Source organism: Tamandua tetradactyla, chromosome 8 (assembly GCF_023851605.1).
Source record: "Tamandua tetradactyla isolate mTamTet1 chromosome 8, mTamTet1.pri, whole genome shotgun sequence".
NCBI lineage: Eukaryota > Metazoa > Chordata > Mammalia > Pilosa > Myrmecophagidae > Tamandua > Tamandua tetradactyla.
The window spans coordinates 86,143,012-86,166,750 of record NC_135334.1 but is presented as its reverse complement, the minus strand read 5'-3'; the positions used below and the strand labels follow the sequence as shown (position 1 = coordinate 86,166,750).

Sequence of the window (23,739 nt, the reverse complement as noted above, 5' to 3'; positions counted from 1 at the left end):
GTTTGAGTTCCGATTTATCAGCAGAAACCATGCAGGAAAGAAGGCAGTTAGTTGAACATACTTAAAGGGCTGAAGGAAAACAACTGCCAGTCAAGAATTTTCTACCAGGAAAGACTTCATTCAAAAGTGAAGGAAAAGGGTGCACAGGTGGTTCAGTGGTAGAATGCTCACCTCCCATGCAGGTTTGATTCCCAGACCATGTACCCTCCTTCAAAAAAAAATAATAATAATAAGTGAGGGAGAGATTAATTCTCAGTAAATAAGAGCTAAAGGACTTTATCACCACTAGACCTACCCTATAGCAATGCTAACGGAAATTCTTCAGACTGAAAGGAAAGGACAGTAAATAGTGGTTCAAAGAAGCAAAAATAAAGAACTGCAGTAAAGGTTAGCATTCAGGTAATTATAAATACCAGTATTATTATAGTGTATTGTTTGGTATGTAACTCCATTTTTTACTTCCTACAGGTGCTAAAATGCAAGTGCATATAAAATAATGATAAAGCTAGTTTTTTTGACATACAGTGTACAAAGATATAACTAATAGCAAGTATATTTAAAAAGACAGGAGGTTGAGGGGTTTAGGAAAAATAAATAGGCATGCTATTAAAGTTAAGTTGGTTATGATTGTTATATATTCATGATGTTAAATATTAAGCCCCTAATAACCATAAGGAAAAGAGATGAAAAATATATTCAAATAGAAATAAGAAGGCACTCAATATGGTACATTAAAAAATCAAATAAATAAAAAATTAGGCATTAATGGAAGCGAGAGACAAAAGATATGACTTACAGAGGCTAAATTGCAAAATGGCAGAAGAGAGGTATGTATTATCAGTGGTGACTTAAATGTAATTGAATTAAACTCTCTAGTCAAAAGGCAGAGATTGGAAAAATGGATAAAAAAAAAGCATGACCTAGCTGAATGCTGTCTGTTCAATTTCAAAAATATTGAGATGTATATTCTCCTACCACAACAGAAGGAAACTAGAAATCAATAACACAGGGAGAAAAGGAAAACCAACAAATATGTGGAAATTAAACCACATACTCTTAAACAACCAATGGGTTAAAGAGGAAATCACAAGCAAAATTAGAAAGTATCTTGAGGAAAAAGAAAATGAAAATATACTATACCAAAGCTTCTGAGATGTAACTAAGACAGTGCTGATAGGAAAATTTATAGCTCTAAATGCTTACATTAAAAAAGAAGGAAGACTTCAAATCAGAGACATAACATCAAAACTGGAAAAACTAGTAAAAAAAGAGCAAATTAAACTCAAGTTGAGCAAAAGGAAGAAAATAAAGGTTAGAGTGGAGATAAATGAAATAGAAAACAAAAGACAATAAAGAGAACCAACAAAACCAGAGGTTTCTTCATTGAAAAAATCAAAAAAATTTACAAACCTTCACTAGACAGACAAAGAAAAAGAGGATGCAAACAACAAAAATCAGAAATGTAAAGGGGGACATTACTACTAACACCACTGAAACAAAAAGGACTGTAAGAGACTATAAAAACTGTATGCCAATAATTAAATAACCTAGATGGAATGGACAAATTCTTAGAAATATGCAAACTATCTACATTGACTCAAGAAAAAAATAGAAGATTTCAACAAACAAATTACTACTAAAGAGATTAAATCAGTAATCAAAAATCTGCCAACACAAAAAAGCCCAGGAAGATACGGCTTCACAAGGCAATTCTACCAAACATCTTAATTCTACTCAAACTTTTCCAAAAAATCAAAGAGGTGTGAATACTGCCTAATTCATTCTATGAGACCAACATCTCCCTCATACCAAAGCCAGATCAAAACACTACAAGAAAACAAAACTACAAACCAATATCTCTTATGAATATAGATGCAAATTCCTCAACAAAATACTTGCAGATTGAATCCACCAGCATATTAAAAGAATTATTCCCTATGATCAAGTTGGATTTATGCCTGATATGCAAGGTTGGTTCAACATAAGAAAATCAATATAATACACTATGTTAACTGAATGAAGGAAAAAAATATATATGATCATCTCAGTTGATGCAGAAAAGGCATTTAACAAAATCCAGCATCCCTTCTTTGATCAAAACACTTAGAACAGTAGGAATAAAGAAACTTCCTCAACATGATAAAGGACATGAATAGGAAAACCCAGCTAACATCCTGCTTAATGGTGAAAGACTGAAAGCTTTTTCTCTAAGATCAGGAACAAGATAAGGATGCCTATGTCACCACTGTTACTCAACATTGTACTGGAAGTTCTTGCCAGAGCAATTAGGCAAGAAAAAGAAATAAGGGGCACCCAAATTAGAAGCGAAGACGTTAAACTCATCCTGTTTGCAGATGATATGATTGTATATTCAAAAAATCCTGAAAAATCCACAACAAAGTTCCTGGAGCTAATAAATTAATTCAACAAAGTGGCAGGGTACATCATCAACACCCAAAACTCAATAGTGTTTCTACACACAAATAATGGACAGTCAAAAGAAATAAAGAAAAAAATCCATTCATAATAGCAACTAAAAGAATCAAATATCTAGGAATAAATATTACGAAGGATGTAAAGGACTTATACATGGAAAACTATGAAATATTGCTAAAAGAAATCAAAGATGCTCTAAATAAATGGAAGAGCATTCTGTGTTTAGGGGTTGGAAAACAAAATGCCATTAAGATGTCAATCCTACCCAAAGCAATTTATAGGTTCAATGTAATCCCGATTAAAATGCTAACAACTTTCTTTGTAGAAATGAAAACTCCAATATCAAATTTATATGGAAGGATAAGGGAGCCTGAATAACAAAATCCATCTTGAAAAAGAAGAATTAAGTTGGAGGACTCACACTTCCTGATCTTAAAACCTATTATAAAGCCACAATAATCAGAACAGCATGGTACTGGCACATAAGACAGACATTTAGACCAATGTAATTGAATTGAGAGTTCAGAAATCAACCCTCACATTTATGGCCAACTAATTTTGACAAGGTGGCTGTACCAGTTTGAAACTGTTGTGTACCCCAGAAAAAATTGGTTCTTTAATCCTTATTCAATATTGTTGGGTGGGATCTTTTTTATTAAGTTGTTTCCATGAAGATGTAACCCACTCAGTTGTGGGTGGGACCTTTTGATTAGGTGGTTTCCATGGAAATGTGCCCCTACCCATTCAAGGTGGGTGACTTACTAGAACCCTTTAATAGGGAGCAATTTTGGTAAAACCTTCAGAGCTGACACAAAGACATTTGGAAATGCAGTGAGAAAGTGCCCCCAGGGAAACCGTTTGAAACCAGAAGCCAAAACACCAGCCATGTGTCTTCCCAGCTGACAAAGGTGTTCTGGACCCATCAACCTCTCTGAAGTCAAGGTACTTTTCCCTGGATGCCTTAGTTTGGACATTTTGATGTCCTTCAAACTATAAACTTGTAACTTAATAAATTTTCTTTATAAAAGCCAACCCATTTCTGCTATGTGGCCTTTCTGGCAGTATTTACAAGCTAAAACAGCAACAGAGCCCACTCAGTTGGAAAGAATAGTCTCTTCAATAAGATATGCTGAGAAAACTGGATCTCTATTTGCAAAGATAAAAAAAAATGACTCCTACCTCACACCACATAAAAAAAATCAACTGATAATGGGTCCAAAGCCTAAATATATGAGCTAGAGCTACCAAATCCCTAGAAGAAAACATAGAAAAGCATGTTCAGAACTTTGTGTTAGGCAATGGGCTCTTAGACTTTATACCCAAACACAAGCAACAAAAGTAGAAGTAGACAAATGAGACCCTCCTCAAAATAAGAAACTTTTACACCTCAAAGGACTTTATCATGGGAGAAAATATTTGGAAACCACCCACCTAATAAGGCTTTCACATCCAGAATATATAAAGAAATCCTTCAACTTACGGGCAAAAAGGCAAACAACCAATTAAAAATGGGCCAAAGATTAAAAGAGACAACTCTCCAAGAAGACATATGAATGGCCAGAGAGCACATGAAAAGATGGTCAACATCATCAGCCTTCAGGGAAATGCAAATCAAAGCCACAATGAAATGCATTTCACACCCATAGGAATGGCTGCTAGTACAAGAATGAAAAATAACAAGTGTTAGAGAGGATGCAGAGAAATAGGAACACTCATTCATTGCTGGTGGCAATGTAAAATGGTACAGCCACAATGGAAGACAGTTAGGAATTCCTCAGAAAGCTAAGTATAGAACTACATATGCCCCAACAATCCTACCACTAGGCACGTACCCAAAAGATCTGAAAGCAGGGAATTGAAAAGGTATTTTCACACTGATATTCATTGCAGCATTATTCAAAGTTGCCACAAGATGGAAGGAACCCAAGTGTCCTTTATCCGACAAATGGATAAATAGAATACACTGTATACATATGTGCTCATTTGAAAGGATTTATGTACCCTAGAATAACCATGTTTTAATCCTAATCAGTCTTATGGGAACAATGGTTTCTTCTAATCCCTATTCAGCACTATAGGTTGAAATTTTGATTAGGTTATCTCCATGGAGATGTAGCACAATCAATTGTGTGTATTAAGCTTAATTAGCTAGAGACATGACTCCACCCATTCGATGTGGGTCTTGATTAGTTTACTAGAATTCTATGAAAGAGAAGACACTTTGGAGACAGTTCCTTTAGAGGAGAGAGCCACAGAACCACAACAGAAGAATGAGAGAATAACAGAGTCCAGCAGCCAATGACCCCTAGAGATGAAGAAGGAAAACCAGGAGCTTCATGAAATAAGAGCCCTTGAGAGGAAACTAGAAGATATCACCATGTTCGCCACGTGTCCTTCCAGCTGAGAGAGAAACTGTGAACCTCATCGGCCTTCTTCAACCAAGGTATCTTTCCATGGATGCCTTAGATCAGACATTTCTATAGACTTGCCTTAATTGGGACATTTCCATGGCCTAAAAACTGTAAACTTGCAACTTATTAAATTCCCCTTTTTAAAAGCCATTCCATTTCTGGTATATCACACTCCAGCAGCTAGCAAACTAGAACATACAATGAAATATTATACCACTATCAAAAGGAATGAAGTCCTGATACATGCAACAACACGGATGAACCTTGAAGACACCATGTTGAGTGAGATAAGCCAGACCCAAAAGGACAAACATTGTATGAGGGCACTGATTTGAAACAATTAGAATAAGCAATCTCAGAGTCAGAATCCAGAATGCAGATTGTCAGGGACTGGGGTAGAGATAGGGAATGGGAAATTAAGGCTTAAAATATAAAGCGTTCCTATTTGGAATGGTAATGGATGGTGGTGGGTAGCACAATATTGTGAACGCAATTAACAGCAAATATATATTTGAATATGATTAAAAGGGGAAATGTTAGCTTGTATATTTGGACAAAAATTTTTTTAAAAAATCCATGGAACTATTCTACACAAACCATTGACTTTGATTAATAGTACGATAATATAAATGTGCTATAATAGTACAATCATAAAAATTTGTTACTAATTATAACAAGTGCCCCACACCAATGCAAGATGTTGGTCATGGGCTGGTTTATGGCAATCTTGTATCTTACGCATGATTGTTAAACATTTTCTTTTAAAAAAAATCTCCTCTGAAAAGACCTCCCTGACCTTCCAGGACCACGCCTATGCCCTCTTCTAGCCTGCACTGTAATGGCCATCTACTTGACGGTAGGCTCCAGCAGACTGTTAACTCTGAGAGAACAGCGACTTACTTCATTCATTAGTGTTCCCAGAATCTGGTCCAGTGCTAAAAGAGAGTAAACATGTAGAAGGAAGGGAGGGAGGAAGGGAAGAAATGAAGAAGAGGGAAGGAGAGAGAAAGAGAAGAAAGGAGAGAAGGGGGAAATAAATGTCTTGCTTAGCTGCCTCCTTCCGACTAGATGAGGATTTTGACTAATCCTGCCTGTTATAGCCTTAGTAGCTGGTGAGACTTGAGGGTGACCCTGAGCCATAGCCTTGACTCCCAGGCATAGAACTGAGGAGATATAGGGAGGAGATGTCAGGAGAATGCATTCCCGCAAGGCTTGGGCCTGGATCCCCTGTTGGTCTTGCCAGGCTATTTCCCCTTTGGAAGTGGACACTTGGTTTGGCACACCATCTTTCTCTGAGGCTCTACCCCCACACTGACCTGTCCTTAAATCCTTGGCATTTCTACCTCTGATTTCGTGTATCACCACCTGCTCTACACCTCACCCACCAGATCGGACCCCAGGCTGTCAGCCCCAGCCTGACCTAAGTTCTACTTCTCCATCCTCAGTGACCATTGACACAGTAATTTGCATTGTTGGCTGAACTCTTGTGGGGCAATCCTACAGCTTGACAAGCTCCATCAGTCCTCCTATTCTGCGTCCTTCCCTTTAGTGCCAGCTAACAGCAGAGGACCAAGTTTTAACAAAAACCACCATGCACAGTGGCTGAGGAGATGGATAACTTTCAGGTAGATGGAGCTTCTTTGACTTTTTGGTCTCCTGGGCTTCGCATGAGCAGCCTTCCTCTTTGCTGGGAAGTCCTGCCCAACTAGCAGGACCAGGGACAGACACTTATCTTACAACCCAAGCTGAAAGGATCACATCAAATGACTACTTCTTTCTGGGCTCTCTCATTTGGCCTTTGTTACTCTAGCTGTAAGAGATGGCTTTAATGCAGTCATTTAAAGAGCTCAGTAATAAAAGAACAATATCAGCTTTATACCACACAAGTACGTGTGTGTATTTATTTATGCACACATATCACGAAAGAAAGCAAGAAATATGTTTGTGTATTGTGGGTGGTATGCTTGCCTGTGTACATTGGAGGTGGGCATGTGCACATGAGCACAAACATGCTATTTGTGTCCCTAAATGGTATTTGGGTATATGTTGTAGAATGGTTCTATGTCTGAATATATGTTGTAGTGCATGTGCGTATAGCCACGTTTTACTCATGTGCATATACAAGCTTGTTTTTTTATGTTGAGCCTGTTTGTATTCCTTTTTTTTATTTATTTTATCCCCAAGCAGTTATTTGGAGAGTCTCCACAGATTGCTTGTTATTTATTTGTACTGTCTTTCTTACTAGGCTGCAAGAACCTGTATAGGAAATACTTGATTTGTCTTTTTATCTCTAGCTTCCAGCAGTGCCTGGCATGGATGCATGTATTCATTCACTCATTTATTCATTCATGTGGCTACTAGGCACTATATGCATCAAGTTTCTACTCTGGGCAATATCTGGAGATACAGCTGTAAGTAAAAGAGACAACCTCATCGATTTTACTGTCCAGTGGAAGAAAAATAAATTAGTCAAATATTTAAGCAAGCAATATAAAATTGCAACTACAATAAGTACTAAAAAGGAAACAGAGAATTTTGGCAGAGTAGAAAAGGCAGATTCAAACTAGCCAGGGAAATGGATTCTGAGGAAATGACAATGAACTGATATGCACTTTGAGAAGGAGTAATGTGCATTAATTTGCACATTGAAAAGGAAAACAGAGGAATGGCCTTCATTCAAGCTTATAACATATGGAAAGGCTCAGAGGTAGATGAGTGTGAGGGCCTGTGAGAAAGCTAATGTGGGTAGAACTGAAATAGTGAAGGAGCTGCTAGGTGGAAAGATAATGGTGGAAGGAGGAGGGTGGGTATGCTATCATGCAGAACTTTTGTTGGCCATGTTAAAGAAGGGGTCTTTATCTTCAGTTATGGAAGCCACTGATGAATTATAAACAGGAAGCTGACACATCAGAGTTGTCACTGAGTTGGCTGTCAATTACAGTTAATTGGAAGAAGGCAAGCCTACCTGTAAATCAGGCAGGTTATGTCAGTGGTCTAGGTGAGAAGTAACAGTCGTTTAGGCTAGTGTCATGACAATGAAAATAGAGGAGAATAAATTCCGGAGGCATTTAGGAGGTAAAGTAGTCGGATCAAGATCGTGGTTTGCATATGGACCATGAGGAGGAGAGAAAAGTTGATGATGGAAGGAGGTACCATTCACAGGGATGAAGAATACTTCAACAGGGCCTTTTTGGGAGGTAAGATCAAGAACTCAGTCTTAAACCAAAGGGAGATGTCAGGAGAATCTGACGGTAGGTATATGGGTTTAGAGTGTTCATATGACAGATAATTAATAACTTTGTCCTACATTGATGTTACCAGCTTCTTGCTCTCTCTTCCACCATTTCTTTTCATCAAGAGATAATGATCATTCTTAAAAAATGTAGAAGTAGGCATGACTCATCTTTGACAAATGCTTTGGAAAATAAAGGCTCTAAAACCCAAGTCATTACAAGCTGCCAGTTGTACAGTTTTACAGCTCACAAGGGGCTCTAATTCATTTGAACTTCACAATAACCTGGGATTATTGCTTCCATTTGAGGTTACATGGCTTAGCCTGAGAAATCATGAATTGGATCAAGTGTAAACTACTTCCTTAGTATCACCTGCCTTCTGAAAGAATTGGAACTGCAAAAGTCTTCCCTTATGAGACATATGAATTCAATCCATTTCATATATATCCTTGGGCACAAAATTGAAAAGATAGAGAAGTGCCACAGGGGCACATAAGACATTATTCGTGCCCTTGAGGAGATCTAGTCTAGAGAACTGGTCCCAGTTGCTTATAATGTAAAATATAATGTGGTGAATGCTATATGCGCTCCTTTCAAATGATATTTTTCTGACTATAAAAGTAGTAAATGTCTAATGTAGACAAATCTATAATATAGAAACAGAAATTATTTATGATATATTTAGAGGTAGCCGTGTTACTATTTTGTGTCTTTACTTTTGGCATGTGCTTATAGTGGACTTTCTTAGGTAATTTAAATCAATAAATTGACTTCTTTGCTTTAGTTGGTCTTGTTGGAGTTTCTGTAATTTTCCATCAAAAGAATCTTGGCTAATAAATTTATTGTGAGAATTGAATCAATTATATTAAAAAGTGCTTAACACCACACCTAGCATATAGTAAGTACTCAAATATTAGCTGCTATTATTCTTATTCTATCTATTCAACTGATGGAGCCAACTACACTGAAGGCAATATTTATATAAAATAATAAAGATATTTCTGGGAGAAAACTGATCCTAAGGGAAGAAGAATCCAAGCATGTAAGACTGATAGCAAAGCCTTAATCTGAATGGCAAGGGGAGATTCTGAACACAGCTTAGTGTTTGCCACTCAAAATTGCCTCCTGGTTCAGCTCTATCATTCATTCAGAACCGCATCGTCTGTGGAGGGGTGGGGTGAGAAGAAGCAGGGCAGGCTGTAAGTAAAACTGGAAGTTTCTGACATCACCCTAGAAGACCTTAGAGCATAAATGGGCTCTCCTTAGATTAGCTGCTGGCAGAGCTCAGTACAGGAAGGAGAATGAGACGGTCTCTCTTGCTTTGCAAAAGTTCACCATGTCCCTTTTGCACTTCTAGGCATCCCACACTGAAAGGTTGATTATTTGTTCTCAGGGGCTCAGAATCTCAAAATAAAGAAGCTTAATCTCTCTAAGGAATTGTACCTAAATATTTTATGTAAGCCAAGTCCTGAAGAAACATAAAATATACAGGTTCTGCCTCAGGTGCTCATCATGTAAAGAAAAAAAGTCTTTCTTTTTTGACTCATCAATTATACAATAACATCTATAGTTTCCTCATATGAAGCTAATGAACCGTCCAAGTATTTGAAATTTGAGTTCAAATTCCCTGTGACCCCAATGAGTTAATCCCATGCCTCTACTGGATGCTGAGAATTGCCTTTTGAGGAATAACTAAACCTGTTTTATCTGACACTTTTATACCTTTTTTCTCTTTCATCTCAGTCTGCTTGGGAGCAAAGGCTATAATGAATCCAGCTAAAATTTCAGAGGCCTTTGTTAAAAACATGTATTTATTGATGCCTTCTCTCCCAGCAGCATTATTACTTGCTTAGCTCATCTCTGAGACCTGACCCCAGAACCTTTCTGGTTTGGGAGTTGGAGAAGATAACAGCTCTGGCTTATCAGAATCACCTCTCCCCTGTTCACTCCAGAGCTCTTCCACCAGTAAGAGAATTCAGGTATTAGCTCTTTTATCTCTCTCAGCAATTCCTGTTGCCCTGAACCATAGCAATCTTCCCTCCATGCAGAGCCAGTGCTTCAGCCCTAAGCTCCTTGGAAAAATCCCTGTTTCCACCCTAGGACTGCACGGTTGCATCTCAGGCCATTGACAGCTTTGGGCCTAGCTAAATTCTCTTGCAATTGCAGCAGAGTAGTGCAGGTAGTAGTTAAGAAGTACCAATTATATGAAAATAGTACATGCAACAGATGCCAACACTTTTGAAAATCTAGAGAAAGTGGACAATTGCCCTGCAAAAGACAGAGTATATAAATTGACCCAAGAAGAAATCAAAACCAGAATGATATAGGAAAAAACTGGAAAGGTTTTAAAGATCTTTCATTAAAAAAAGAACTAAGACTAGGTGGTTGGAAGTACTATCTAACATTTGAAAAACAGATCATTTCTGATATTAAAAATATGTCAAACCACTTAAAGAGGGAAACCAGCCAATTCATCTTACGAAATTTATATAACTAATATTAAAAGTTAATAAAATAATACAAAAAAGATAACACTAGAGATCAATCTCACAGATGAACATAAATACAGAAATTGTCAATAACATATTAGTGAATAGAAACCAACGTATCCAAAAAGTCACGATGACCAAGGTGGCATTATTTGAGGAATGCAGAGTGGGCTCAATACAAGGAAATCTATCAAAGGTATCTGTTATACCAAAACATTAAAGGATAACAACTATATGACCTTCTCAATCGATGCTGAGAAGTCATTTCATAAAAGTTAGGATGTACTTCCGCAGTAAAGACTTAAAGAAAGAAGAGGAGGAGGAGGAGAAAAGGGAAGAAGAGAGTGGGAGAAAGAGGAGGAGATGGAAATTATTTAAACAGAAAAGTCTATTTACCAAAAACTTCAGACATCATTCTAAACTGGGAAACACTAAAGACATCAGAATTGAAATCAGGAACAATCTATAAAGCTACCATATTCAAATTATTACAAAACACACACACACAATGTCAGTAGGATAGGAACAGACAGAACAGTGGAACATAATAGAGAAACCAGAATGAGATCTTACATATGTATGAGAATTTAAATACGACAAAGACAGTACTTCAATTTGGTAAGGAAAAGATGGTTTATTTAACAACTGGTACTGGCACAACTGGCTATCCACTGAAAAATAAATGTCAGACCTTTATCTTATATTCTATAAAGAAATAAACTCAAAACTGATTAAAGACTTTGATGTAAAAAACAAAAACTAACAGCAAACCATAGAAGAAAGTTCTCAAGCAACTATATATACAATCTAGTTGTTGAGGAGCCCTTCTTAAATTAAAAATAAAATATACTGATTTGAAATGAAAAATTTTAAACTTTCATATGGTAAATGGCATTATAATCAAAACTCTTAGGCAAAAACTATAGATTTGGAAAAAAATTGTAATACAGACAACAGCTAAAAGGATAATATCCATAATATATACATTCTTAAGAAGAAATACAACACAGAGTAAGATTGGCAAGGAAATAGATAGGTTGAAAACAGAAGACTAATTCAAATGCCAGCAAGCTATAAACAGATGCCAGAAGACATTCATGGTCCAGAAACTGCAAGTCAAAATAAGCAATAAGGTATTACTTCACACTCATCAAATTAACAAAAGTTGAAAAGGATAGAATGCCTATTGCTAGTGCAGATACAGGCAAATAGGTACACTTACTGCCCAGTAGAAATGTGAATTGTTACAGCCTTTTTTGGAAATCAGTCTGACAATATTTACTACAATTAAAATTACCCAGAAGTTCAAATTTGAAAATCTGTCCCCTAGAGAAAAAAATGTTTGATCTGTTAGGACATATATGAGAATATATATCCTGCTGCACTGTTGGTAGTGGCAAAAGAAAACAAACAAGAGGACAAAGTAAATATTCAGCAATGGAGGAATGGGGGAGTAATTTATGATATATCCTTACCACACAGCATGATATAGCTTCTTTAAATAAGGAATTGCATTTATATGGGTTGATCTGGAGGGTTTCTGTGAGGTATTCTGAGCAAGAAAAGCAGGATGAAGATGTGTATATTGCACAATGCCTTTCTGCTTAAGTTAAGTGATGTATATAGATTTGGAGAAAGGTCTGGAAGGATACCTCCCAGGTTGTTAAACAAAAGTACCTTAGAGAAGGATGAGATAATGTGGGTAGTGCAGAGGAGAAGAACAGGGAAGTGGGAAAGAAAAAAAAAAAAAGGGAGAGAGAGAGAGAGAGAGAGAGAATGGGCCTGGACCTTTGGAATTAGTGTTTAATCCTAAGTGATTTTTCTTCTCCTATAAAATGGAGATAATGAGATCCTCAGCAGAAAGTTGTGAGAACAAGTGCCTGACACTCAGTAAATTAGTTATCATCATTGGCATCATCTTGGGTATTCCATGATCAAAGTGGGCACCTGAACATGCCTCTCCCAGCCATGGCCAGTGCCAGGCCAACAATTCCAGGCCCTAAGGGCCCAGCCCACTCTATTTCCATGGGTGCCCCTCATGGAAAGGCCCCCTGCCGAGGAGCACACATTCTCCAATTCTTACCTCCTCCTAAGGCAATTCCACAAGCTCTTTAAAGATATTATTGCTGTCCATTATAAAGAAACAGAGGTAACAGGGAGAAAGGTGGGTGGGGCACACCAAACTTCCAGAATCTCACTTTTCCCCCCTCAGTCTTGGCTGCAGTCTCCAGTTCCAAATGCATTTTCTTAGATGGTACCTGGGAGTCCTGTTAACCTCCTCCTCTACTTTTCAGCAAACCTCATCCCTCTGCAGCCTTCCCCGGATCTTGTTGACCCTTTCCTCCTCCCCTTCCAAGAAGGCCCTGGAGCTTTTCTGGAACTGATCAGCACCTACTAGAATCTCTTTGGATGCCTGTTTCCTCAGCTCTTCCATTGCCTCTACCTGGATGCTGCGCTGGACAAGCCACCAGAGGAGTCTCGAGTCTGGCCCCTACATGCCCCGCCTTACAAGAAGGACCTGCACCAATGCTTTCCTTCATCACAGGCTGGGTGCCGGGTCTCTGCATTTAGAAAAACCAACCTGTCTTTACAGCCGTGGATGGGAACAATGCACAGGCAGAAGCTACTGATAGGCCAGATGCAAGCAGGGTCTTTTTCCTCTTAAGGGGATTCCTCCTGATCATGGCAGACAGAGAGAGGGTAACGAGCCATCTCTAGGGCAGCTTGAGGAAAATCCTACCGTGTACAACCGACATAGCAAACAGCCTTCATTCAGTGGGCACGTGAACATGAGATGGGTTTATTTTTCTCTAGCCACTGTCTTCAACCATGCCCTTTCAATCTCCCTCTTGACTATCTTAATGACATCTTAGACAGAAAGACAGGTTTTCTGGTCACTTTAGACTGGATTAAAAATATATATATAACCCAGTTTAAAGCATCAATATCACAATCCAATTTAACTCCCTTCAGACTCTGGTAGTTCAGACTTGACCCCTGGTCCAGGGGGCCTGTGGGAAGAAGGGGAGTTAGATCTGTCTTCTCATCCCTCCTCCACCTCCTCCCACCCAACTTCTCCAGGGCATGGGGGCCTGGAAGAAGCAATGCAGGAAAGCCACAATTGTCTCTTGCCTAACCAGTGCTGCTATCCACTGAGGCAGGCCTGTAGGGACTGTGCACGGGTATGAATTCTCCTGAATGCCCTGCAGGGGCACTGGACCACAGCTTCCCCAGCATCCTATTCTGATCCCCTTTATCTCCGGCCAGCAGTGATATGCCCTGCAGACTCCTGGGTGCAGTTCTGGAAAGACAGCACAGGCCAAGCTACCTTCCACAGGATTCTCTTGGCCCATGGAACCTTCTGTTTCTTAGCCACACCACACTCTTTCTGCCACTCTTCTATGCCCACTACCTGCCCTCTCCTTCCATTTTTCTATGAACATAGGCCCAAGGGAAGATAAGCAAATCTGATGCCCTAGTACTCTAGCAGAGAGAACAACTGCCCTCCTTTAGGGCTCCAACAATTTCTTGGAGTTCCTTTTACTTGTCTGGGAACAGGGTATAGAATATCTCCCCTCCCTTTATCTAAGGAAAAGAGAAAAGTCATGGCATTCTAGCTCTACGTTAATTCACAATTCCAAAGACCTCTTGTCATCTGCTTTATAGACTGGTAGTGTGGTAGTATCCCGCAAGGATGTATCAGGCGGTCCTGTCCAGAAACATGGGGATATGCAACACTTACTAATTTCAGCTTTAGGTCTTCACTGCCAATTCCAAGAAAACAGAAGCCTGATTCAACATCAAAATGAAATAGAATAGTTCATCGGCCCTAATGACCCTCAGTTATGGGTTCCCTAGGAATCTGGAGGCTCAGGCCAGTATTGGAAACTCTGGGACCCTGAGTGAATGTATGGCAATTGTGGAAATTTCCTGAACTACTCTACATGTCCCTGTATCTCTGCAACAAGACCCCACTGCTGAAGCGTGTCTGTGCATTTCACAAAGCCGGACTTTTCCAGGGAGATCCAAACCTGCAGGGGTTCTGCCTGATATCCAAGATCATTTGGAGGTTTGCCTGGGTTTCCGGGGACATCCCAGTGCCTCTGTCCTCTGCTGATTCACATGAGCTGCAGTTTGGGGAACCTCAGAGGCAGCTGTTCTAGATACTAGATGTGAATCTCAAGTTGCGGGTCCTCTCTGCCTGCCTCTCAGCGCACCAGCTGCCTCGGGCACACATCTGCCACCTCCAGAGCGGGAGGCCACAAATGAGATGACATCACCAGCAGGTGCAGAGGGGGCTTGCCAGATGCCACAGTTGACTCTGCTTGGGAGAGGCCCTGCCAGATTGGAGGCTTCACATCTGCCATCGTGGCTGTGCTAATGGTGCATCTTCAAATCACATCACACCTACACTAAGAGATGGCTGTTTAGCTGAAATACACATATCCAGTTTCAGGACCTAAATGACATTACTCCAGTCCCACTGGCAGGAATTATGATTCTTGAATTGGGCACAATCTGCGGAATAAGTGAGATTGTCGACACAAGGAAGTATGTTTAACAACATGACTTGATCTATGGTTAGAAGCTGTGGATTCTGCATTCACATCAGAAATATTCTACTTCCAGAGCAATTTCTTTACTAACTAGCTGTCTCTTGAAAGGACTGTTTGTCCTTTATATCACACCATCAGCCCTACTTCTACTGGCAGGACTTCCCAGCTGCAGGCCCCTTGATCCACATCCAAAGCCCCAGCCCTGCCCCCAGTGTCTGGCCACACCCTTCCCCTTACCCCCAAATCTTAATGGCCCCAAATGAAGCTTTTTCTCATGCCTCCAGGATGTGGTGCCCCAGCCAGACCATGGCTTCTTCTCAGGGCATTGATTCACAGCCCTTCCCAGCAAGCTTCTAGCCCCGTTGTCTATGACTCCTCCCTGGCTCTGGTGCCAGCTCCCACTGCAGTACTTCTGAGTGCTAAAACCCCTTCTTACCTTGTAGGCAATGCTCTGCCCTGCTACCTGCTGGCTGCCTGCCATGTGGACTTCTGCACACCACCTGCCTGCATTCCCCATCCTCAGACTACATTGAGATTTATTCATTACCTCCATGCATTCATAACATTTACTCAACAAAGATTTCTAGAGCATCTGCTAAGGCCACACACTTTTCTCTGTTCTAGAGATACAATGGTAAAAAAGATGATAAGATTCCTACCCTTGGGGGCACTGGTCCAGGACAGGAGAGATCCAGGACAGAACAAGAAACATGTTCTCAGTTTCCCCATGTGCCAAATGGGGTAATGAAACAAAACCTTGTCCTGTACAAACTTCAGCCACAGTTGAGGACAATGGTGCCACCAGGAGTCCAACATGAAGTCTCCTGCTACTTATGCTTACAGCCATCTATACTTCCCTGTCATGAAAGGATCACACTGCCTAACAACTCTTGTTTCATATTTCATCTGCCCCAGCAAGTTGGTACTTTCAGAGACTGAGACAATGTCTGTTTCACTGAGGCTACAGACAACAAACGCAGATTCTTCTTCCATTCTCTCTCCACCAGGGCTCCCTTTGGACTATGCCTCACTTTGGTTGTGGCCTGTCTCTGGGGTGGAAATCCTCATTATTGCACCTTCCAGCATGGGCAAATATGGATGTTTGCATCCTGGGTTCAGACCCCAGGCTCTCACTGCTCACTTGCTGCGTCCAGTTCCAGCAAGTCTTTGTATGTGAGATAGATGGACTTAACGGCTCAGTTATGTCAGCGCACAAGTCCTGGGCTCTGTGCAGATTGCCACCTCTAATGCTGGCTCCTCACTCAGTCCCCTGCTACCTGCCCCTGTGGCCATTTCCACAGGCTAAAGAGCACAGACAGCTGCCACTTCTGGACCTGCAGCAAGGAGAGAAGAAGTTGTGTCTGAAGGCAACACAGATGTTCCTAGGGGCACCAAGCTGGGCCGCAGAGCTGGCCTGGGGGTCCTGAGTGTGGCAGCTGTAGCTGCAGTCACCCTTGGAAGAGACTGTTCATGTAGACCCATAAAACTAAAAGCAGATCCAGGAGCAGGTTAGGCTGGCCAGTGCCCAAGCAGGAAAGCCTCAGCAAGTGAGATAATCGCACTCAGGTTTAAAGAGACATGGAATGAGGCTCTATTTGCAGCACTTTAAGAGTATACCAGAGACATAGCACAGCCAAAGGCCTTAAAAAGTTATGCAAGATCTAGGTGAGAGCTTGTTTTTTTAGAACTGGAAGTTACTGTAACAGTGGGAAGATAGAATTTGGAGAAGGCATTTTACAAGCAAGATTTCTAATAACAAAAATAGCGGATAATGTACACAAAACTATGTGCCTGGTACTTAACTAGCATTTTACATATATTAGGTCATTTAAATTTTAACCACCTTGTGAGTGCCACTACTGTGCCCATTTTACAGATGAAAAAACTTACTTGCAAATGGCTCCAGGAGCCAACAATCCCAAATCTCAGTGGCTTAACACAGTCTGTCACAGGTCAGGTAACTCTCCTGAGGGCCTCTACCTCCAAGCAGTGTCCAGGACTGTGCTTCTTTCATCAAGTTGCGCCATGAAACTGGAGTCCTTTGCTTCCAGCTATGTGGAGGTGGGGGGGGGGGGGCAGAAAAAGAATGGGCAAATGTACGTCAAGTTTTATGGCCGGGTTGGAAAGTGACATATGCTGCTATGTTCATCTCATTGGCTGGAATCAGGGTGTGGCTACATACAAACTATAAGGAAAACTGGGAAATATAATACCTGAAGTTTCCTTAATTTTTTTAAAGTTTGCTGAACACACCAAATTTTGTCTATATCACACCACATTTGTAATTAATGGGTAGATCACTGCTACTTAAAATCAGCAGAAGAGTGGCCATAGTCAATACATACAAGAAGAAATCTGAACTTAGACCACTCCCTGCGTGTCCTCTGCATGTTAGCATGTAGATGTCCCCTGAGCAGAAGAGGGGGCTTACAGATTTATGGATGATAATTTTCAGATGCAGCATAATCAAACTGATGGTGAAGATGGATGTTGTCACATCTGAGGTTCTATATGATTTTATTTTGCCTTGGGTTTCAGAGGCTGTGTGAGTGCTTTGGTTCAAGTGCTGCTAAAAGATCATCCAAAAATATCCTCTCAGACTTTATATTCCATTAGTCCTTGGTCCAGAAAGCTCTTAACTAGCTACATGCCCTACTTTAGGACAAGAAAAGAAGGTGCATTCCAAAGCAGTAAGGTAACCTTCCTAGGTCGTGTTCAGTCTAAGATCTATTCATATTTATGGCAATAAATATCCAAAATGCTCAAAAAGCAGAGAATGTAGGTCAGATCTTTTTGACATTGAAACTGTTAACCTCTATCTGATTATAACTTAACCCAATTCAGTTCATCTCCACTATTGAAACGGATGCCTTCAGCACTTTGGTGGAGAAGTCTTGCCCTAGAGAAACTCTGCTTCAGGGACTAGCCCTTCCCAGGCCAAGAAATTCTCCATCCTGAGCACTGCACAGCCACCAAATTGGGCTATAACTCAGAGAAGCACTCCCACAATACTTCATCTCAGTGGCATCTCTGGGATCCCTTGGGCCATTATAAGCTGTGTCTCAGGACCATCTATTAGGGGAGAGAAGGAGGGAAGAATTTATTCAAAAGGTCTTAAATCCTATTGGTCAAAAGTTTACCCCATTTTAACCTGGGTTCATAACAGCATTATCTGCAACAGCCAAAAGGGAAACAACCCAAAAGCCCATCAACAGATGAATGAATAAACACACTGTGGTATGCGGGTATACACCACTCTCTCTCTCACACACACACACACGCAATAGAACATTATTCAGCTATAAAAGGAATAACCCTCTGATATATGCTATGACATGGAGAAGCCATGAAGGCATTGTTTTGAGTGAAATAAGACAGACACAAAAGGACAAATATTTGTATGATTTCGAATAAGCAAATTCAGAGACAGAAAGTAGATTATAGGTTACCAAGGCCTAGAAGGGATGGGGAGACAGGGGAGATGGAAGTTAATGCTTAATGAGTAGAGTGGTGTGTGTGATGATGAAAATGTTTGTGTGATGATGAAAAGATGGTGATGATGGTAGCATAGTGTTGTGGATGTAATTAATAACAGTAAACTGCACACACAAAGGTGGTTAAAATGGGAAATATTTAGTTATATATATGTTACCACAATAAAAATTTATCCTAGAGGGTGTTAAGTCTCTTGCACTTCTAGGTTCTACTTTTGTGGGTTCAGGGTAGGATTTATTTTTTTCATGGTGGGATTTTACAGTGGCATCAACAGGGAATTCCCAGTGTGGAAGCCAAGCAATGACAGCATACCGGAGGTGAGATATTGTCAGCTTGCTCCTGCGTGAAATCAGTCAAATGGCCATGTAGAACTGGCCATTGAAACTGTAGCTGCAATAAAAAAGGTGAAGCTAAGGAGTATATAAGAGGAATGGGAGCTATAGGGACTCAATGCATGGCATCACTTATTATCATTATTATTATTATGCGCTAGGCACAGACACCAATCCTTGGACAGCCGGCCTCTACCCTAGAGTCTGGTGCTTAAGATCTGGGTTTGGACAAAGCTCAGGCATTCACCCTATATCTTACTTTTCTAACCCAGGCAGGACCCAGACACTGAAAAACTGTCTTTTACAGTCTTACCTGGGTCGACTCACATCCAGACGTCAAGGGCCAACTCTAACGGGAAGCATTTAGGGGGCTTGTGAATGTTGCTCTTCTGAACCCCCTCTCAAGACCAAGGAAGGTTTCCAGTAAGATGAGCTCTGCCTTTCTGCTCTGTCAAGTTGTGTCAGGCTTCCAAGAACTGAACTTTGTATAACTTGGTGGGAAGCAGCATAGTTAAAGAAATGTAATTAGTTGCTAAAAGCATGGATAGCAAGTCAGATGGTCCTATCCCAGGGAGGCCAGCAGTCAAGAAGTACACAGCTTTGTTTCTGGATGAAGTTAACTCCTTTGCCCCCACTGCGGGCACAGCATGAGAATTTAAGTCTAAAGAGATGGTGAGTGAAGCTATTATCATCCACCCTTACAGGATTCCTTATATTTGTTCATCACCATTGTTTTGGGAGTAGTTCATCCTTGGGGTTGGGAGAAGAAGGATCAGGGAAAAGTACACTATGCTGTACTTAAAGAAGTAAAGCACATGAATGAGGATGTCTCAATCTGAATCCCAGCTGCAGTTCTTGCATGCTGTGTGACCCAGTAAGTCACTTGAGCTCACTGAGCTGCTATTTCTTCAATTGTAAAAGAAAATAGAAATACCCATCTGATAGTGAGACAACATAAGTTAAAGTGCCTACCACCTTGCCTGGCAGTAACTACTCTGCAGGTGGGTTCTAGTCCCAGCAGAGAAAAACGTGTGTGTGTGTGCGCACACGTGCACGAGCATATGTGCGTGCATATGTGCGTGGTGTGTGTGAGAGTGAGAGAGAGAGAGAGTGTGTGACAGAGTGACAGAAAGAGAGAGAGAGTAAGGGAGAGAGAGGCAGGGGAGACAGAGAGAAAGAGAGAGAACTCCTTTATAACATGTGCAAGGGGGTTAGACGACACCACCATATACCTGGACTCTTGCTTGAGGCAGACATGGTTGGAATGGCCTCCTGTGTGTCATGAAAACAGAGTATGGCCCTCGGGCTCAAGGCTCTGCTGCCAGAAGGTACACAATGAAGCCCATAGCCCACTGCCCACAGAAATAACAAGCTGATCTGCAGTATTCCTTCCTGGCTTAACCGGGGCCAGAAACATTGTAGCCAGTTTGAAAGTATCATGTACCCCAGAAAAGCCGTGTTTTAATACTGGTCCAGTCTTATGGGGCAGTCATTTCCTTTAATCCTGATTCAATACTGTAAAGTGGAAACTTTTGATTGCATTATCCCACGGAGATATGATGCCCCCAATTGTGGGTATGGCCTTTTGATTAGATGGAGATGACTCCACCCATTCCAGGTAGGTCTTGGTTAGTTTACTAGAATCCTTTAAAAGAAGAAACATTTTGGAAAGAGCCAGAAATGATAGAAAGAACAGAGCTGACAGAAAATTCAGTGCAGAGTTGACACAGATTCTGACATTTGGAAAACAGATATTCAGATGTTTGGAGATATTTGGAGCCCAGCAGATGTCACCATGACATGTTAAGCAAGCCAGAACCTGGAGAGAGCAAGGAAAGCTAAGAGATGAGAGTCAACCCTGGAGAAGTAAAGTGAGGAACCCCCACAGGAACAGAGGCTGAAAGCAACAGAGCCCAGCAGCAAGGGACCAGCAGTTGTTCAGCCATATGACTACCCAGCTGACAGAGGTGTTCCTGACCCATCAGCCTTCCTTGAATTAAGGTATCTTTTGATGGTTGCCTTATTTTGGACATCCTTATAGGTTTAAAACTATAAAGTTGTAACTTACTAAATTCCCCTTTTTAAAACCCATTCCAGTTCTGGTATGTCACATTCCAGCAGCTTGCAAACTAATACATACATAACAATAATGTTAAGTGTTGGTATGATAGCTAAGGAGTTCTGGCTTTGGACTCATTGCTTACCTTCTTACCCTGGCTCTGCCCTTAATAGGCAAATTATTTAACCTCTTTGTGCCTTAGTTCTCTCATGTATAAAATGGAATGGATGATTATAGCTATCTCATAAGGTAATTATAAGGTTTAAATGAGATAATATATGAAAAATATAAAAGAGTTCCCAGCATATAAAAAGCCCTAAAAATATTAGCAATTATTATTGATAACATTCATTGAGTTGGCTTATGTGTAACCACAGCCCAGAGAGTAAACTAGGGGCATAAATCCTCACATTTACCCTGTGCACTCTGTAATATTAATGTTCCCATTTTACAGATGAGGAAACCAAGATGTAGAGAGTAACCTTGCCAAAGGCTGCCAGCTGATTTCCCCAGAAAGATATGTTTTCTCCTTCCCTGGCCCCTGCCACAACTCTGTGATGACACTTACAGTGTACTGTATGGGTCATTTTGCCACTGTCTTTCACATTAGACCCAGTGGTTAGCAAACTATAGCCCTTGGGCCACATTTCATTGTGAACACAGTCAGGCCCATCTGTTTCCATATTGTCTATGACTACATTCAAACAATGGCAGAGTTGAGTAGTTGCAACAGAAACCATACAGCCCCCAAAGCTGAAAATATTTATTATCAGGCCCTTTATAAAAAACTTTGCCAACTCCTACATTAGACTGTGAGCTCCTTGAAGTATGACTCATGTCTTCCATCTCTGTATCCCTTCACCTTGGCACATGATGGAGGTACTAAATGAAGGGATGAATGAACAGGTGGCAGACTAGAAAGCCCCTTCTGAAGGAAGGACCCCCACAGGGGCCCATGCATGGGGACTCTGGGTCCTGGGAAGCCCTTCAGCTCTGTGATGCTGCCTATTGCATACTGATTCACACAAGTGACCCTGAGAAAGAACCAGCACAGTTCTCTACCTCATCATCCTAGTGCCACTCACAGCCCTCTGTATGAGATCACCAGCATCTTCCTGAAGGGAAAGCCCTCTTAAGTCCTCACTTGTGAAATGGAAAAGATGAAGCTGGAGATGTCCAGAGAATCACAGTCCACTGTCTTTTTGCCCACTGCCTCTGAGCAAGCTTTGGTGCTGTGCCTTCTCTTGGGACCACCTATGTATTGAATCAGAATTTGCCTTCTTGCTTGAGGCAAGCCATTCCCCATGCCATTTCAGACTCCTATCAGAAAATGATAGGAAAATAGCTATCATTTATTGAGCCAGGCACTGTGCCACCTACCTTAAATACATGGATACCAGTTCTTAAAACATCACTGAAGGGCATGATATGCTTTATCATCCCCATTTAAAGATGAGGAAATTGGGGCTCCCCAGAGCTGAAACCAGTTGCTTGAGTTTGCATACCATCAAATACTGGAGGTGAAATGGACACCCACTATTTCTACTTTTATTGTGGCTCTGACTTGCTTCCCCAGGGACCCATAACCCAGCAACTGGAATAGTGTTGGAACTTGGTTATGTGATCTTTGGGTCAAAGTATTTTAGCTGCACCCACTTGACCCAGCCTGGCTTAGGACATATAGGGTGTCATTTATGACAGATAAGGGTGTTATTTATTGGATATGCACTCATCATTCACTTGCCCCGTCTCTATGTTGGATGCTCAGGACACAGAGGTAGACTGAGCAGCTTTATCTTTCTGGGACCTCACAATCTGGTAATGAGAGGCAGCCCCCAAACCGGTGACTAGCAAAACAGGTAAGCCAGAAAGAGTGAAGAGGGGTTCTGAGTGGGTGGAAAGCTCCAAATGGGTGGGTTTCACTCCCCCTCCCCCAGGTTAGCTATCCCTGTACTGGAATTCCATGTAAGATTCTCCTTAAATAAAAAGTTCTTTTGCTAACAAAGTTTGAAAATGTCTGCTCTAAGGGATAAACAAAGCAGGAAGAACAAAGTGCTGATGCTATCACCATCTGAAAAATAGGCATTTTCAAGAAATCACATTCTCTCAGAAGTTCACAAACACCAACTCCTAAATATATTCCTGGAGCCTTTCTCATCTTGGGGGATAATTAACCTTTGCAATTAGCTGCATCAACAGGAGCTTAATACCAAATATTTGTCGCTTAGCAACAAGGAAGTAGCCACCACTGGAACTGTACTATCTTTGTTACTCAAGGCTCTTGGGGATGCAGGCTGAGGAAAGCCTAAGATGTACTTCAAGACACTGAAAAGATCTTTGCCCAAATGTCCTGCCCACCCAATGCCCTACTGCCAATGACTTAGAGGGCCAATGACTCTGACCCATGGGGACCCAATAACTCAGCAGTGACTGAGGAAGGAAAATGTTAGAGCCTTGGATACACTCATATATCTCAGAACAGCCAGGAAGAACTCTCAGGCAAGGTTGTGTTGCTCTGTCCACCCTTCAGAGGTATATATATTTATATATGGCCTGAGAAAATCAGGGTCTACCAAGAACTACTTCTATGCCACTTTTCTTGTCTTCTTTCTAATTTCTTCAGGGCTTTCCTTATTCCCATTTTAAATGGGAAGAGTAAGGCTCAGTGTGATGGTTAGGTTATGTGATAACTTGGCCAGGTGATGGTGCCTATTTGCCTAGTCAAGCA

The 23,739-nt window shown here is 40.9% G+C and overlaps 1 protein-coding gene and 1 long non-coding RNA gene across 3 annotated transcripts in view; one reads left to right on the top strand and one right to left on the bottom strand.

The window, feature by feature from the left end:
- Window positions 1–6,697, top strand: part of GALNT18 (polypeptide N-acetylgalactosaminyltransferase 18) — a 390,932-nt gene extending 384,235 nt beyond the window's left edge. The window contains exon 11 of the mRNA XM_077113997.1: window positions 6,397–6,697. Within this exon, the coding sequence (XP_076970112.1) occupies window positions 6,397–6,453 (57 nt within the window). The 3' untranslated portion in view covers window positions 6,454–6,697. The remainder of the gene's footprint in view (window positions 1–6,396) is intronic.
- LOC143644692 (uncharacterized) overlaps window positions 1–19,433 on the bottom strand; it is a 56,655-nt gene extending 37,222 nt beyond the window's left edge. For both annotated transcript variants that reach the window (XR_013156822.1, XR_013156821.1), the window contains exons 1-2: window positions 19,266–19,433; window positions 17,016–17,176 (exon numbers count right to left, since the gene is read on the bottom strand). This is a non-coding gene — a long non-coding RNA (uncharacterized LOC143644692). The remainder of the gene's footprint in view (window positions 1–17,015; window positions 17,177–19,265) is intronic.
- Between the last annotated feature and the right edge of the window lie 4,306 nt (window positions 19,434–23,739).